At 47.0% G+C, this 14,565-nt stretch overlaps 1 protein-coding gene across 1 annotated transcript; it reads right to left on the bottom strand.

Annotated features, from left to right (window-relative positions):
- Nucleotides 1–384: 384 nt before the first annotated feature.
- LOC143738550 (transmembrane protease serine 6-like) lies at nucleotides 385–14,565 on the bottom strand. The gene is made up of 7 exons (XM_077230554.1): nucleotides 14,377–14,565; nucleotides 14,135–14,261; nucleotides 12,169–12,311; nucleotides 11,336–11,403; nucleotides 1,568–1,749; nucleotides 1,434–1,475; nucleotides 385–593 (listed from the first exon to the last, which is right to left on the bottom strand). The coding sequence occupies exons 1-7, from the start codon at nucleotides 14,434–14,436 to the stop codon at nucleotides 385–387; spliced, it is 831 nt and encodes a 276-aa protein (XP_077086669.1). The 5' UTR covers nucleotides 14,437–14,565.

Below are 14,565 nucleotides of genomic sequence, written 5' to 3'. Positions count from 1 at the left end.
AAAAAAAATTACATCAAGATGAATTTACTTGAGGAGTAAAATGCCATAAGATATTATGTCTTGTTTTCTGGGGGGGAAAAAATCTAAATGAAGTGAGTTTTCAAGAAAAAATTACCTGCCAATGTGATCAGTTGTTTCCGACTGAATTACGTTTATTTTTCTGCCCCCACTGGCAGATCATTTTTCTTGTTTTAAGCAAAAACTCTCTTCATTTAGATTTTTACCCCCAGGAAACAAGACATAATATCTTATGGCATTTTACTCCTCAAGTAAATTCATCTTGATTTAAGAATTGTAAGATATTTGGACTGGAAACTGGACAAAAATACTAAGTAAGAAAAGCATTTTTTGCAGTGCATGATCTAAAGCAGAGGAACATCAGTCTCACGAGGTGATGAGCCGAGAGTCCGCTGGCGTGACCGAGTCGTAGATGATCAGCCGGTCTCGACACTCGGCCAGGAGCCACTCGACCCGGAGCTCGAGCCGGGATCCCGCAGGGGCCCTGAGGTGCCACACACACGAGGACCTCTGAGTGTTCGGACCCTGGAGAAGCACGGGCTCCGTGGAGAGCAGCGACGTGTAGCAGTAACAGTCTGTGAGGAAAACACACTTCAGGACACGACTCTCAGATGTTCGGGGGCAGGATTTCATCTACTCAATATATTATTCAATTTGTGCTCAAAAATTGAGCAAATATTTTCATTTTCTTGAGTATGTCTGGCATTCATGCATCTATTACACACTTCTATAGACTCTTTAGAAAAATCTATTAGTCAGAGCAACGGTTCACCTGAGCTGAATGAGTGCGTCTCTACACAGCTTTTAAAACACAAAAGTGGAAAAACAAGGAAATAATCAAAGACATCCAGATTTCAAGTAGGAAAATTGTAGAAGCTTGTTTCCGCCACAGAATAAAAAATATATAAGGTAATAACGACTTTTTACTTTATTTCTCTCAATTCTGACTTTATTTCTCACAATTCTGACTTTATTTCTTGCAATTCTGACTTTATTTCTCTAAATTTTCACTTTATTTCTTACAATTCTGAATTTCTATCTTGCAATTTTTACTTTATTTCTCGCAATTCTGACTTCATTTCTAACTATTCTGACTTTTAATCTTGCAATTTTAACTTTATTTGTTACAATTCTGACTTAGTATCTTGCAGTTCTGACTTTTTATCTCGCAATTCTGACTTTATTTTTTCACAATTCTGACTTTATTTTTTCACAATTGTGAATTTAAAATAAGATCTGATATTTAGAGATCTAAAGAATAATATTCAGGCAGTAATACTTGTTGGTGCCACTGCATTATTTCAAAACTGATTTACAACACATGAAAGTGAATTAAAACCTCAAAATTATTGTTAAGGATAAAAAATCTCACAGCAAAATATAACAAAAAAGAGAAAAAGAAAAAAAAGTCATACCAAAGGTGGCTTGAAAAAGATCTATAACTTTGGGGCTGGTTTCTGGAAAGTAAAACAAAAAAACACAAAGCAGTAAAAACAAGTGAACGGAAATGCAGCAGAAGTCATGACACAAGTCTGGTCTGATGAGTCACCGGTGATGCTGAGCGACGGCATCAGCAGCTGGAAACCCTCGTATCTGCAGATCTGCTGAGCGTCAGTGAAGTGCTGGAGCTCTCTGAACACAGTCTCGTTCAGTCTCGCCACGCTCACCGTCTCCACACGACTGACGGGAACCCACAGGCGCAGCCAGAAATGAGCCACAACACTGCCCTCCCTAAAGATACACCAGAGAACACATGAAGGTTCTGCACAGATCGCTCACGGAACACCAGAAAACACGTGAAGGTTCTGCACAGATCGCTCACGAAACACCAGAAAACACATGAAGGTTCTGCACAGATCACTCACGGAACACCAGAGAACACATTAAGGTTCTGCACAGATCGCTCATGAAACACAAGAGAACACGTGAAGGTTCTGCACAGATCACTCATGAAACACAAGAGAACACGTGAAGGTTCTGCACAGATCGCTCATGAAACACAAGAGAACACGTGAAGGTTCTGCACAGATCACTCATGAAACACAAGAGAACACGTGAAGGTTCTGCACAGATCGCTCATGAAACACAAGAGAACACATGAAGGTTCTGCACAGATCACTCATGAAACACAAGAGAACACGTGAAGGTTCTGCACAGATCGCTCACGAAACACCAGAAAACACGTGAAGGTTCTGCACAGATCGCTCACGGAACACCAGAAAACACGTGAAGGTTCTGCACAGATCGCTCACGAAACACCAGAAAACACGTGAAGGTTCTGCACAGATCGCTCACGGAACACCAGAAAACACGTGAAGGTTCTGCACAGATCGCTCATGAAACACAAGAGAACACGTGAAGGTTCTGCACAGATCGCTCATGAAACACAAGAGAACACATGAAGGTTCTGCACAGATCACTCATGAAACACAAGATAACACATGAAGGTTCTGCACAGATCGCTCATGAAACACCAGAAAACACATGAAGGTTCTGCACAGATCGCTCACGAAACACCAGAAAACACATGAAGGTTCTGCACAGATCGCTCACGAAACAAATGAAGCTTCTGCACAGATCACTCACGGAACACCAGAAAACGTCTCGGGTTACGTATGTAACTTTTGTTCCCTGAGAAAGGGAACGAGACACTGCGTCGGTTACGGCACTAGGGGAACGCCCTTCAGCGTAGCGCGTCTGAATTTATGAATGAAACCGAATCCAATCCTATTGGCGTTGCGTGATGACGTAGTGTGTGACGGCATAAGCGGATGTATACAAAAGCACGCCGGCACACAGAAATGTCAGCTTTTGCTATGAAGCAAGTGCTCCAGGCGGGGTGAGGTGTGGCGAACCGACGCAGTGTCTCGTTCCCTTTCTCAGGGAACAAGGGTTACATACGTAACCCGAGACGTTCCCTTTCGAGGGAACTCGAACTGCGTCGGTTACGACACTAGGGGAACGAGATACCCATATACCACAACGAACCCCGCTCATCCTAGTGTGAAGCTGTCTTCTGGCACAATCTAGGACGAAAGCACTCGTGCACCGGGTGTAGAGGAAAGGTCCAGACTGTAAAACCTCATGAATGTGTGCGGAGTGGCCCAGTCAGCCGCCTCACATATGTCATGGATAGAAACCCCTGAAAGGAGGGCTCTAGAGGACGCCATGCCTCTGGTGGAGTGAGCCCTCACGGCCATAGGTGAAGGCAAATTGCACACCTGATAGGCCAGGGAAATAGTCCGAATGATCCAGTTGCTGATGGTCTGCTTAGAGGCGGGAAGCCCCTTCTTGGACGACCCGAAACACACCAGCAACTGGTCTGACTTCCGCCATGAGGAGGACCTCAGGATATAACACTGCAGTGCTCTGACAGGGCATAGCAGATGAAGTCTCTCCTCATCCGCCGTCACATGAGGTGGAGGATGAAATGCCTGCAGAACCAAAGGCCGTGCCACATTTGATGGCACCTTGGGCAAATAGCTGGGCCGGGGGTGCAAGATGGCCTTAATGTTGCCTGGAGCAAACTCCAAGCACCCATTGGAAATAGAGAGACCACCTTAAATGAAAGGTTCTTGGCCTCAGCCGACTCCAATGGTTCGAAGGGGGCCTCGGCCAGCCCTTCGAGAACCACTGACAGGTCCCAAGAGGGAACCCTGGTGTGAGTCGCAGGTTTCATCCTCCAGGCTCCACGGAGGAAACGTACGACCAGGTGATGCCTCCCCAGAGGACCATCACTCACAGGAGCGTGGAATGCCGCAATGGCAGCCACATAAACCTTGAGTGTGGACGGGGTAAGCCCGGCAGAAAAGCGGTCTTGGAGAAACTCCAGCACTGAAGCCACTGGGCAGTGAACTGGGTCCAAAACACGCTCTCTGCACCAAATGGAAAAAACATTCCACTTAAGGCCGTATAACTTCCTCGTGGAGGGAGTTCTGGAAGTGAGTATAGTTTCAACCACTTCTGCTGACAGGCCGGCTTCTAGGAACTGTGCCCCCTCAGGGGCCAGACCCACAGTTTCCACAGCTCGGGCCGAGGGTGGAGAACTGACCCCTCTGCCTGAGACAACAGGTCCCTCCTCAGAGGGATCTGCCATGGCGGGCCTGCCAGAAGCAGGATGATGTCTGAAAACCATACTCGGGCCGACCAACATGGGGCTACTAATAGTAGGCTGACCCCGTCCCGACGGACCCTTTCCAGAACTGCTGGGAGCAGAGCGATTGGGGGAAAGGCGTACAGACGCAGCCTCGGCCACGTCTGCATGATGGCATCCAACCCCAGCGGGGCTGGATGTGTGAGGGAGAACCACAGTGGACAGTGTGTCGTCTCTCGAGACGCAAATAGGTCCACTTCCACTGGGCCAAACCTCTCGCATATTAACTCCACCACCTCGGGGTGGAGTCTCCATTCCCCGGGCCTCAGCCCCTGCCTCGACAGTACGTCGACCCTGAGAGACGACAGTCTCCGCTGGGACCACAGGAGTATCTGATGCGCCAGTCTGCACAGAAGGCGCGACCTCAGACCCCCCTGACGGTTTAGGTAAGATACCACCGACATGCTGTCGGATCTTACTAGGACATGGCGACCATGGAGGTCTGGCAGAAAGCTCCTCAGAGCCCGGAACACCGCCAACATTTCTAGGCAATTTATGTGCCAAGAGGAATGATGGTCCTGCCAGAGACCTCTCGTAAAGCGGCCGTCCATGACCGCGCCCCAGCCCGTGAGGGAGGCGTCTGTCGAAATAGATACTCGGCGATATAACGCTCCCAATTGGGACCCTGGGACAGGAACCAAGGCTTTTTCCAAATTGAAAGGGAACGAAGGCATCTGCGCGTAACCCTTATCAAGCGGAATGGATTTCCCCTCGGGGAAAACCCCTTGGTTCTCAACCACCACTGTAAAGCTCTCATGTGTAGCAGGCCAGAAGGTATCACGCTGGACGCTGCTGCCATGAGACCCAACACTCTCTGAAAGTGTTTGACAGTGACGGCCTGGCCTAGCTTATCCTGGACACTGTGGTCAGGATAGACTCGATCCGAGCAGGAGCCAACTGTGCTCGCATCGTGACTGAGTCCCACACCACTCCCAAAAACGCGGTTTTCTGGGCTGGTGTCAACACGCTCTTCTTCGTGTTGAGTCTCAACCCCAGGCTCTGGATGCGGGCGAGGACGACGTCTCGATGCCGAATCGCCAGCTCTCGCGACTGGGCCAATATTCGCCTCAGGGGTGCTAGAGCTGCATCCATACACTTGGTAAAAGTGCGAGGGGAGAGTGCTAGGCCGAACGGAAGAACCCGATATTGGTAAGCTTCGCCCCCGAAAGCAAACCTCAGGAACTTCCTATGAGATGGAAGGATGGAGATGTGGAAGTAGGCGTCTTTTAGATCTATCGTGACAAACCAATCCTCGGATTGAATTTGACTCACGATGATAGGAATAGTGAGCATCTTGAACCTGAATCTCCTCAGAGACCGATTCAGATGCTTCAGATCTAAAATTGGACGCAACCCTCCATCCTTCTTTGGAACTATGAAGTCCCGGCTGTAGAAACCGGACTCCCTGACTGGTGGGGGAACTAGCTCTATGGCCCCTTCTTCCAGCAGCGAGTGAACTTCCTGTTCTAACACTTGACCCTGCTGTGGGTCTACTGCAGTCCAAACCACCCCGTTGATACTTACCTTGGTGGGCGGACCCGGAACTGCAGCCTGTATCCAATTTCAACAGTGCGCAGGACCCATGGAGAAATATTGGGGAGACATTACCATGCCTCCACAAAATTCAGCAAGGGAACCAGCCCCTCAGGGCTGGTGTCAAGTGTCTTGTGAGAGCCCTTCACGATACCCTGAAGTGGAAGACCGGCAGGGAATAATCAAAAACGACTCTCGGTGTGCGGATGCCAGCGCTGCCTGGCCGCAAGCTCTTGGGGCAGACAGAGCAGCGTGCATTCGCTGGAAACTGATGTGTCCCGAAGCGCAACTAGCAGCGGGATGCTGACACCAGTTTCCTGAGGGCCCGGTGAGAGAGGGGATCTTGATCGCTCTCTTTCGGGGGGGACAGCCCTCCAAGGTCTCACACAAGTCAGGACCTTTCTCCCGACGCCTTCCTGGCCTGAAAGGCTTTGGGCGAGAGCGCCGTCTAGAATCCCAAGCTCAGCTTTTTTTTTTTTTGAGGGGGACCTCTAGAAGCGATACTCTCCTTCAGATGGTAGGCTGAATTAAAATATCTAACCAAGTTCTAAGTCAGATACAATTTTTAATTACTTTAACTCCTCGGAATTAAATGCAGCCATAACACTGGATAAGTGAAACACGGTCTGAATGGTAGGCTGTAGGAATTAAATGCAGCCATAAACACCAGAATACAGTTTTTAATTATACGATCTCGTAACCTACAGGCTGCCTCGGCAAACGCGAGATTCGTTATAATTTGGCTTTCATCCCTGGAGAAGAAAGTCAACAGGCGCGAGACTGAAACACCTGACAGCGCACGGCTGTACGCTTCAAGATATTTCTCAATGAACACAGCCAGCACCCTCAGGAGCTGACTGTGAATGCCTCGCACCTAAACAGTATTATTTATCAGATCGCGTGTGTCCCTTTTATTGCAGACCCGTAACGCGTTGCCTTAACAAACGCGAGATACGAGTAGTACACAATATCTTTGGCTTTCATCTCTCGAGAAGAAAGTCAACAGGCGCGAGGCTGAGATACCCGAAACGCACGTGTGCGGCGAGTTATTTCTCAGTGAACACAGCCAGCACCCTCAGGAGCTGACTGTTCATGCCTCGTACTCACACAGCAAACTGCAAAGTAGACTCGTAACCTACATGCTGCCTCGGCAAACACGAGATCCGAGCTACTAGATTCTGTATTGCAACTGCAAGGCAACCTTAAACCTACGCGCTGCCTCGGCAAACGCGAGATTCCAGCCACAGAATCTTATTGCAACATACACTCGTAATCTAAGCACTGCCTCGGCAAACGCGAGATCCGAGCTACTAGATTCTGTATTGCAACTGCGAGCCAAACCTTAAACCTACGCGCTGCCTCGGCAAACGCGAGATCCCAGCCACAGAATCTTATTGCAAAATACACTCGTAATCTAAGCGCTGCCTCGGCAAACGCGAGATCTGCAACTTACTTTAACAGGACGTACAACACCAAATAGGACAGACTTGTTCACACATACACAGAGCGCTTGCTGAATAGCAAAAAGCTGACATTTCTGTGTGTCGGCGTGCTTTTGTATACATCCGCTTATACCGTCACACGCTACGTCATCACGCAACGCCAATAGGATTGGATTCGGTTTCATTCATAAATTCAGACGCGCTACGCTGAAGGGCGTTCCCCTAGTGTCGTAACCGACGCAGTTCGAGTTCCCTCGAAAGGGAACACGTGAAGGTTCTGCACAGATCGCTCACGAAACACCAGAAAACACGTGAAGGTTCTGCACAGATCGCTCACGAAACACCAGAAAACACGTGAAGGTTCTGCACAGATCGCTCACGAAACACCAGAAAACACGTGAAGGTTCTGCACAGATCGCTCACGAAACACCAGAAAACACGTGAAGGTTCTGCACAGATCGCTCACGGAACACCAGAAAACACGTGAAGGTTCTGCACAGATCGCTCACGGAACACCAGAAAACACGTGAAGGTTCTGCACAGATCGCTCACGGAACACCAGAAAACACATGAAGGTTCTGCACAGATCGCTCACGAAACACCAGAAAACACATGAAGGTTCTGCACAGATCGCTCACGAAACACCAGAAAACACATGAAGGTTCTGCACAGATCGCTCACGGAACACCAGAAAACACATGAAGGTTCTGCACAGATCGCTCACGAAACACCAGAAAACACATGAAGGTTCTGCACAGATCGCTCACGGAACACCAGAAAACACGTGAAGGTTCTGCACAGATCGCTCACGAAACACCAGAAAACACATGAAGGTTCTGCACAGATCGCTCACGAAACACCAGAAAACACATGAAGGTTCTGCACAGATCGCTCACGGAACACCAGAAAACACGTGAAGGTTCTGCACAGATCGCTCACGAAACACCAGAAAACACATGAAGGTTCTGCACAGATCGCTCACAGAACACCAGAAAACACGTGAAGGTTCTGCACAGATCGCTCACGGAACACCAGAAAACACATGAAGGTTCTGCACAGATCGCTCACGGAACACCAGAAAACACGTGAAGGTTCTGCACAGATCGCTCACGGAACACCAGAAAACACGTGAAGGTTCTGCACAGATCGCTCACGGAACACCAGAAAACACGTGAAGGTTCTGCACAGATCGCTCACGAAACACCAGAAAACACATGAAGGTTCTGCACAGATCGCTCACGGAACACCAGAAAACACGTGAAGGTTCTGCACAGATCGCTCACAGAACACCAGAAAACACGTGAAGGTTCTGCACAGATCGCTCACGGAACACCAGAAAACACATGAAGGTTCTGCACAGATCGCTCACGGAACACCAGAAAACACATGAAGGTTCTGCACAGATCGCTCACAGAACACCAGAAAACACGTGAAGGTTCTGCACAGATCGCTCACGGAACACCAGAAAACACATGAAGGTTCTGCACAGATCGCTCACGGAACACCAGAAAACACGTGAAGGTTCTGCACAGATCGCTCACGGAACACCAGAAAACACGTGAAGGTTCTGCACAGATCGCTCACGGAACACCAGAAAACACATGAAGGTTCTGCACAGATCGCTCACGAAACACCAGAAAACACATGAAGGTTCTGCACAGATCGCTCACGGAACACCAGAAAACACGTGAAGGTTCTGCACAGATCGCTCACGGAACACCAGAAAACACATGAAGGTTCTGCACAGATCGCTCACGAAACACCAGAAAACACATGAAGGTTCTGCACAGATCGCTCACGGAACACCAGAAAACACGTGAAGGTTCTGCACAGATCGCTCACGAAACACCAGAAAACACATGAAGGTTCTGCACAGATCGCTCACGAAACACCAGAAAACACATGAAGGTTCTGCACAGATCGCTCACGGAACACCAGAAAACACGTGAAGGTTCTGCACAGATCGCTCACGAAACACCAGAAAACACATGAAGGTTCTGCACAGATCGCTCACAGAACACCAGAAAACACGTGAAGGTTCTGCACAGATCGCTCACGGAACACCAGAAAACACATGAAGGTTCTGCACAGATCGCTCACGGAACACCAGAAAACACGTGAAGGTTCTGCACAGATCGCTCACGGAACACCAGAAAACACGTGAAGGTTCTGCACAGATCGCTCACGGAACACCAGAAAACACGTGAAGGTTCTGCACAGATCGCTCACGGAACACCAGAAAACACGTGAAGGTTCTGCACAGATCGCTCACGGAACACCAGAAAACACATGAAGGTTCTGCACAGATCGCTCACGGAACACCAGAAAACACATGAAGGTTCTGCACAGATCGCTCACGGAACACCAGAAAACACGTGAAGGTTCTGCACAGATCGCTCACGGAACACCAGAAAACACGTGAAGGTTCTGCACAGATCGCTCACGAAACACCAGAAGACACGTGAAGGTTCTGCACAGATCGCTCACGGAACACCAGAAAACACATGAAGGTTCTGCACAGATCGCTCACGGAACACCAGAAAACACGTGAAGGTTCTGCACAGATCGCTCACGGAACACCAGAAAACACGTGAAGGTTCTGCACAGATCGCTCACGGAACACCAGAAAACACGTGAAGGTTCTGCACAGATCGCTCACGGAACACCAGAAAACACGTGAAGGTTCTGCACAGATCGCTCACGGAACACCAGAAAACACATGAAGGTTCTGCACAGATCGCTCACGGAACACCAGAAAACACATGAAGGTTCTGCACAGATCGCTCACGGAACACCAGAAAACACATGAAGGTTCTGCACAGATCGCTCACGGAACACCAGAAAACACGTGAAGGTTCTGCACAGATCGCTCACGGAACACCAGAAAACACGTGAAGGTTCTGCACAGATCGCTCACGAAACACCAGAAGACACGTGAAGGTTCTGCACAGATCGCTCACGGAACACCAGAAAACACGTGAAGGTTCTGCACAGATCGCTCACGGAACACCAGAAAACACGTGAAGGTTCTGCACAGATCGCTCACGGAACACCAGAAAACACGTGAAGGTTCTGCACAGATCGCTCACGGAACACCAGAAAACACGTGAAGGTTCTGCACAGATCGCTCACGGAACACCAGAAAACACATGAAGGTTCTGCACAGATCGCTCACGGAACACCAGAAAACACGTGAAGGTTCTGCACAGATCGCTCACGGAACACCAGAAAACACGTGAAGGTTCTGCACAGATCGCTCACGGAACACCAGAAAACACGTGAAGGTTCTGCACAGATCGCTCACGAAACACCAGAAGACACGTGAAGGTTCTGCACAGATCGCTCACGGAACACCAGAAGACACATGAAGGTTCTGCACAGATCGCTCACGAAACACCAGAAAACACATGAAGGTTCTGCACAGATCGCTCACGGAACACCAGAAAACACATGAAGGTTCTGCACAGATCGCTCACGAAACACCAGAAAACACATGAAGGTTCTGCACAGATCGCTCACGGAACACCAGAAAACACTAGAAGGTTCTGCACAGATCGCTGACGAAACACCAGAAAACACGTGAAGGTTCTGCACAGATCGCTCACGGAACACCAGAAAACACTAGAAGGTTCTGCACAGATCGCTCACGGAACACCAGAAAACACATGAAGGTTCTGCACAGATCGCTCACGGAACACCAGAAAACACATGAAGGTTCTGCACAGATCGCTCACGAAACACCAGAAAACACGTGAAGGTTCTGCACAGATCGCTCACGGAACACCAGAAAACACATGAAGGTTCTGCACAGATCGCTCACGGAACACCAGAAAACACATGTAGGTTCTGCACAGATCGCTCACGGAACACCAGAAAACACGTGAAGGTTCTGCACAGATCGCTCACGGAACACCAGAAAACACATGTAGGTTCTGCACAGATCGCTCACGGAACACCAGAAAACACGTGAAGGTTCTGCATAGATCGCTCACGGAACACCAGAAAACACATGTAGGTTCTGCACAGATCGCTCACGGAACACCAGAAAACACGTGAAGGTTCTGCACAGATCGCTCACGAAACACCAGAAAACACATGAAGGTTCTGCACAGATCGCTCACGGAACACCAGAAAACACGTGAAGGTTCTGCACAGATCGCTCACGAAACATCAGCGACGGCTTCCTCACCCAAAGGCGAAGACCGCTGTGGAGTTGAAGTATCTGGACAGATCTGTGGACTTCACCAGCTTCTCAACCTGTCAAACAGTCATGATATAATGATGATAAGTGGGTTGCGTGTTCTAGGTGTTCCAGCTGGACCAGACCAAAGCATGCTGGTTGATCAGCTTCCAGCAACATTCTGCATGGAATTTCTGACTAGACTTACAATAAGTCATCGGGGGTCTCATTTATAAAACGTGCGTAAGATCCTTACTAAAAGTGCACATGCGCCCGAAAGCCAAAAATGGTGTATGCCAAAAAATATTAGTACATTACATAGTTTAGATCATTCTTTTATTTATTTAAATAATACGGAAAATATGCTAATACGGGAAAAATGCTTATACGGGACAGTCCGTCAGCGGTCGTGGGCGGAGCATGAACAATATGACATCATATTGCTCAGAAAATCCAAACGGCTTGATTATTGAGAGCGTTTAGACTTTTTGAGGATAAAAAAAAAGGAGTGAATGGATTTTTTTCATTGTATGTTGGTTGTGTCCACACACTGCAAAGACACATTTATAAGTCAGAAGGCATATTATTCTAACTAGTAATGGCCTTTTTAACAATATGCAAACACCATGTAAAAGTGAATTTTGCATCCGATGACCCCTTTAAAGTCTGATCATAACTTTTTCAGTTACATAAGAAGGTAAATTCTGATTTTAATCTGAATTTGAATATCTGATTACCTCTTGACTAACTGCTACTAGTTCTTAAAACACGGTCTTAACACACACACACACACACACACACACACACACACACACACACACACAGTGGCTATGTTTCCTCACCATGTTCTGCACAGACGTCGCCTCGGCTCTGAACTCCGGGCTCTCATGACTGGACAAACTCACAGAGAAGTTCTTATTCAGTATGGAAACACTGGCCGTGTACTGTTGAATCACCCGCGGCTCCAGCACCCAGACCCTGTACTCTAAACACACACACACACACACACACACACACACACGCACACACACACACACACACACACACACACAGAACGTTAGACAGGTGGCTAAAGGTAACACTCAGTAATTTTGTGTTCATGTTTCTGTGGTTTTTGACTGACACCTGTCACTCTGAACCCAGAAATGTTTCTGACGAAATATGTTTTAAGAAAGTTTGGCTAATGTTCCCATTAATTTTTTTTAAATAATTGTAACATATTATTTCTGAATGTTCAAAAACGTCCAGTTATTTAAATATTCTAATCACTTTTTTTCTTGGTTATGCAGGGAATGTTACATTGTGTCGTTCTTCAAACATTATGGAACGTTACTTTTGAACGTTCTCTGTACGTTCTGAAACAAGTAATTACATTTAAAAAATGTTAGTCGAACGTCCAACTAAGGGTTCGTTTACATAACAACGATGTACTAAAAATGGAAAAGCTTTCCCTCTGCGTTTTCCGTGTACAGACAAAAATGTTTTTCAAAACGATTCCCGTTCACATGATCCGCGAAAATGATTAAACCACTGTATTCTGCTGCCAGACCAGTAGATGGCAATGTCAGTGTCACTTTGTAAAGAAACACACACGCCTAAAGACCATAGACTGTAAAAAATATGGACAAAGCGTCTGTGACGTCACCCATAGACTTTCTGAAGAACGGGTTTGAGGCCGTTTATGGGGGGTATGAGCGGCGCCATCTCGGGCAATCTTTTCAGAAAGGATACAGAGGTGGTATGATGTGTTGTGTCAGATCATGGCCGAGACGTCACATTTCAGGAATTCCACTCAATCAGCTGTCAATCACGCTGTCAATCAAAGTTAACCACATCCTTATTTGTCAAACATTTTATATCTAAATACTATCCAAACTAACGCATTAGAAAAAAATTCACCTCCCTCACAGTTTTCAGGCACTCGGAACCTATCGAAAAATACAATAAAAGTCCATGGGACCAACCTGTAAAAACATGAATTTATGTTGTGAAAACGGACATTTTAACATGGGGGTCTATGGACATTCGCTCACTTTTGGGACCTGCCCCTAGCGGATTTTCGATGTATTGCAGTTTTTCGCACTTCCGGGTAGGCTTCATTTTTCAGATTAGAACGTTGCCGCTTGCTATAGACGCTATACACCCGAGAAACAAGCGCGCAGCCATCTTTAGCATTTTGTCTTTGAATTTCAGTTATTTGCAGTAATCTGTATATCATATGGCATCGCTGTTGAGGAGTTATTAGCTGGTGAAGTGGATTTACATATTGTCGAGTTAACAAAAGTTTTCATGAGTATTGTAATGTTTGAAACAGATGATTTATCAAATGTCAGAAGACTGGAAGGATTTGTAGTTTTTGTAGTTTACACAAAGACAATAGCGGTATCGTTTTGAAAAACTTGCACTTTAAACCCTGTTTTTCAAAAGTCTTCAATACCGCCGTTGTCAATAAAAATGGATAATTTCATTATTTATCATACCCAATTGCTGAGCAGAATCATTTAATGTGGATTCATCTTTGACATCACTTACATTACAACTAAAAGCCTGTTCATAATTCAGATATAGTGTTTTTTTTCAGCTGGACTGGGATTCTGTCATTTGATTTCTCTGTCAATCAGTCAAAAATGAATAAATGTATACAGAATGTTTTGATTGAAGCAATAATGCAATAATCATGATGGATGACGCATGATTATCCTGTGCTAAAATCCTCTCTAAACATGTTCACATTTAGGAAATTCACATGTTCTAGCAGAGATGACACTATATTGTGCTGAACGCATGTGTGAACGAACGTTTCCTCACCCAGAAAGTACCAGATAACACATGCAGACCCAGCCGAGATGAAGATGATGATGATGAAGATGATGCCAATCAGCCATTTCCGGAAGCTCCTCTTTTTATGGGTCGGATCCGGATCGGGGCGCGATTCCTGTGTATAAACACGAAACACACGAATATACACAAATTCTTCTCAAATAACTTCTCAGTTCTTGTTGTGCAATGAGTTTACTGTGTTATTTGAGAGAAACATGCGGCTCTCTCACAGTGTTGGTGTCGCAGTCTTGATTCGGATCTGTTGCGAACCCGTTTCCGAGCTCCATCATCGACCGAACCGTTATCTCGGGTTCATCTTCGGTTCCGTCAGTCCTGATTCGGGTGGTTCTTCTCCAGGACTCAGAATCCACACATGTTCGGTTCTTCACACATGTTCTGAGGGAAACGCTTGTGTTTGT

The sequence above is a fragment of the Siphateles boraxobius genome, unplaced genomic scaffold (assembly GCF_051911475.1).
Source record: "Siphateles boraxobius isolate OS27281-9 unplaced genomic scaffold, OSU_SipBor_1 149, whole genome shotgun sequence".
Taxonomy (NCBI): domain Eukaryota; kingdom Metazoa; phylum Chordata; class Actinopteri; order Cypriniformes; family Leuciscidae; genus Siphateles; species Siphateles boraxobius.
Note: the sequence above shows the minus strand (reverse complement) of the source record. Positions and strands in the feature narration are given on the sequence as shown.

Excerpts from the sequence above, each read along its gene's own strand:
- LOC143738550 (XM_077230554.1), bottom strand. The coding sequence starts at position 14,436 with ATGATGGAGCTCGGAAACGGGTTCGCAACAGATCCGAATCAAGACTGC. Across the intron at positions 12,312-14,134 it reads TGTTATCTGGTACTTTCTGG|AGTACAGGGTCTGGGTGCTG; the intron begins GTGAGGAAACGT and ends GTGTGTGTTTAG. Across the intron at positions 11,404-12,168 it reads CGACGTCTGTGCAGAACATG|GTTGAGAAGCTGGTGAAGTC; the intron begins GTGAGGAAACAT and ends ACTGTTTGACAG.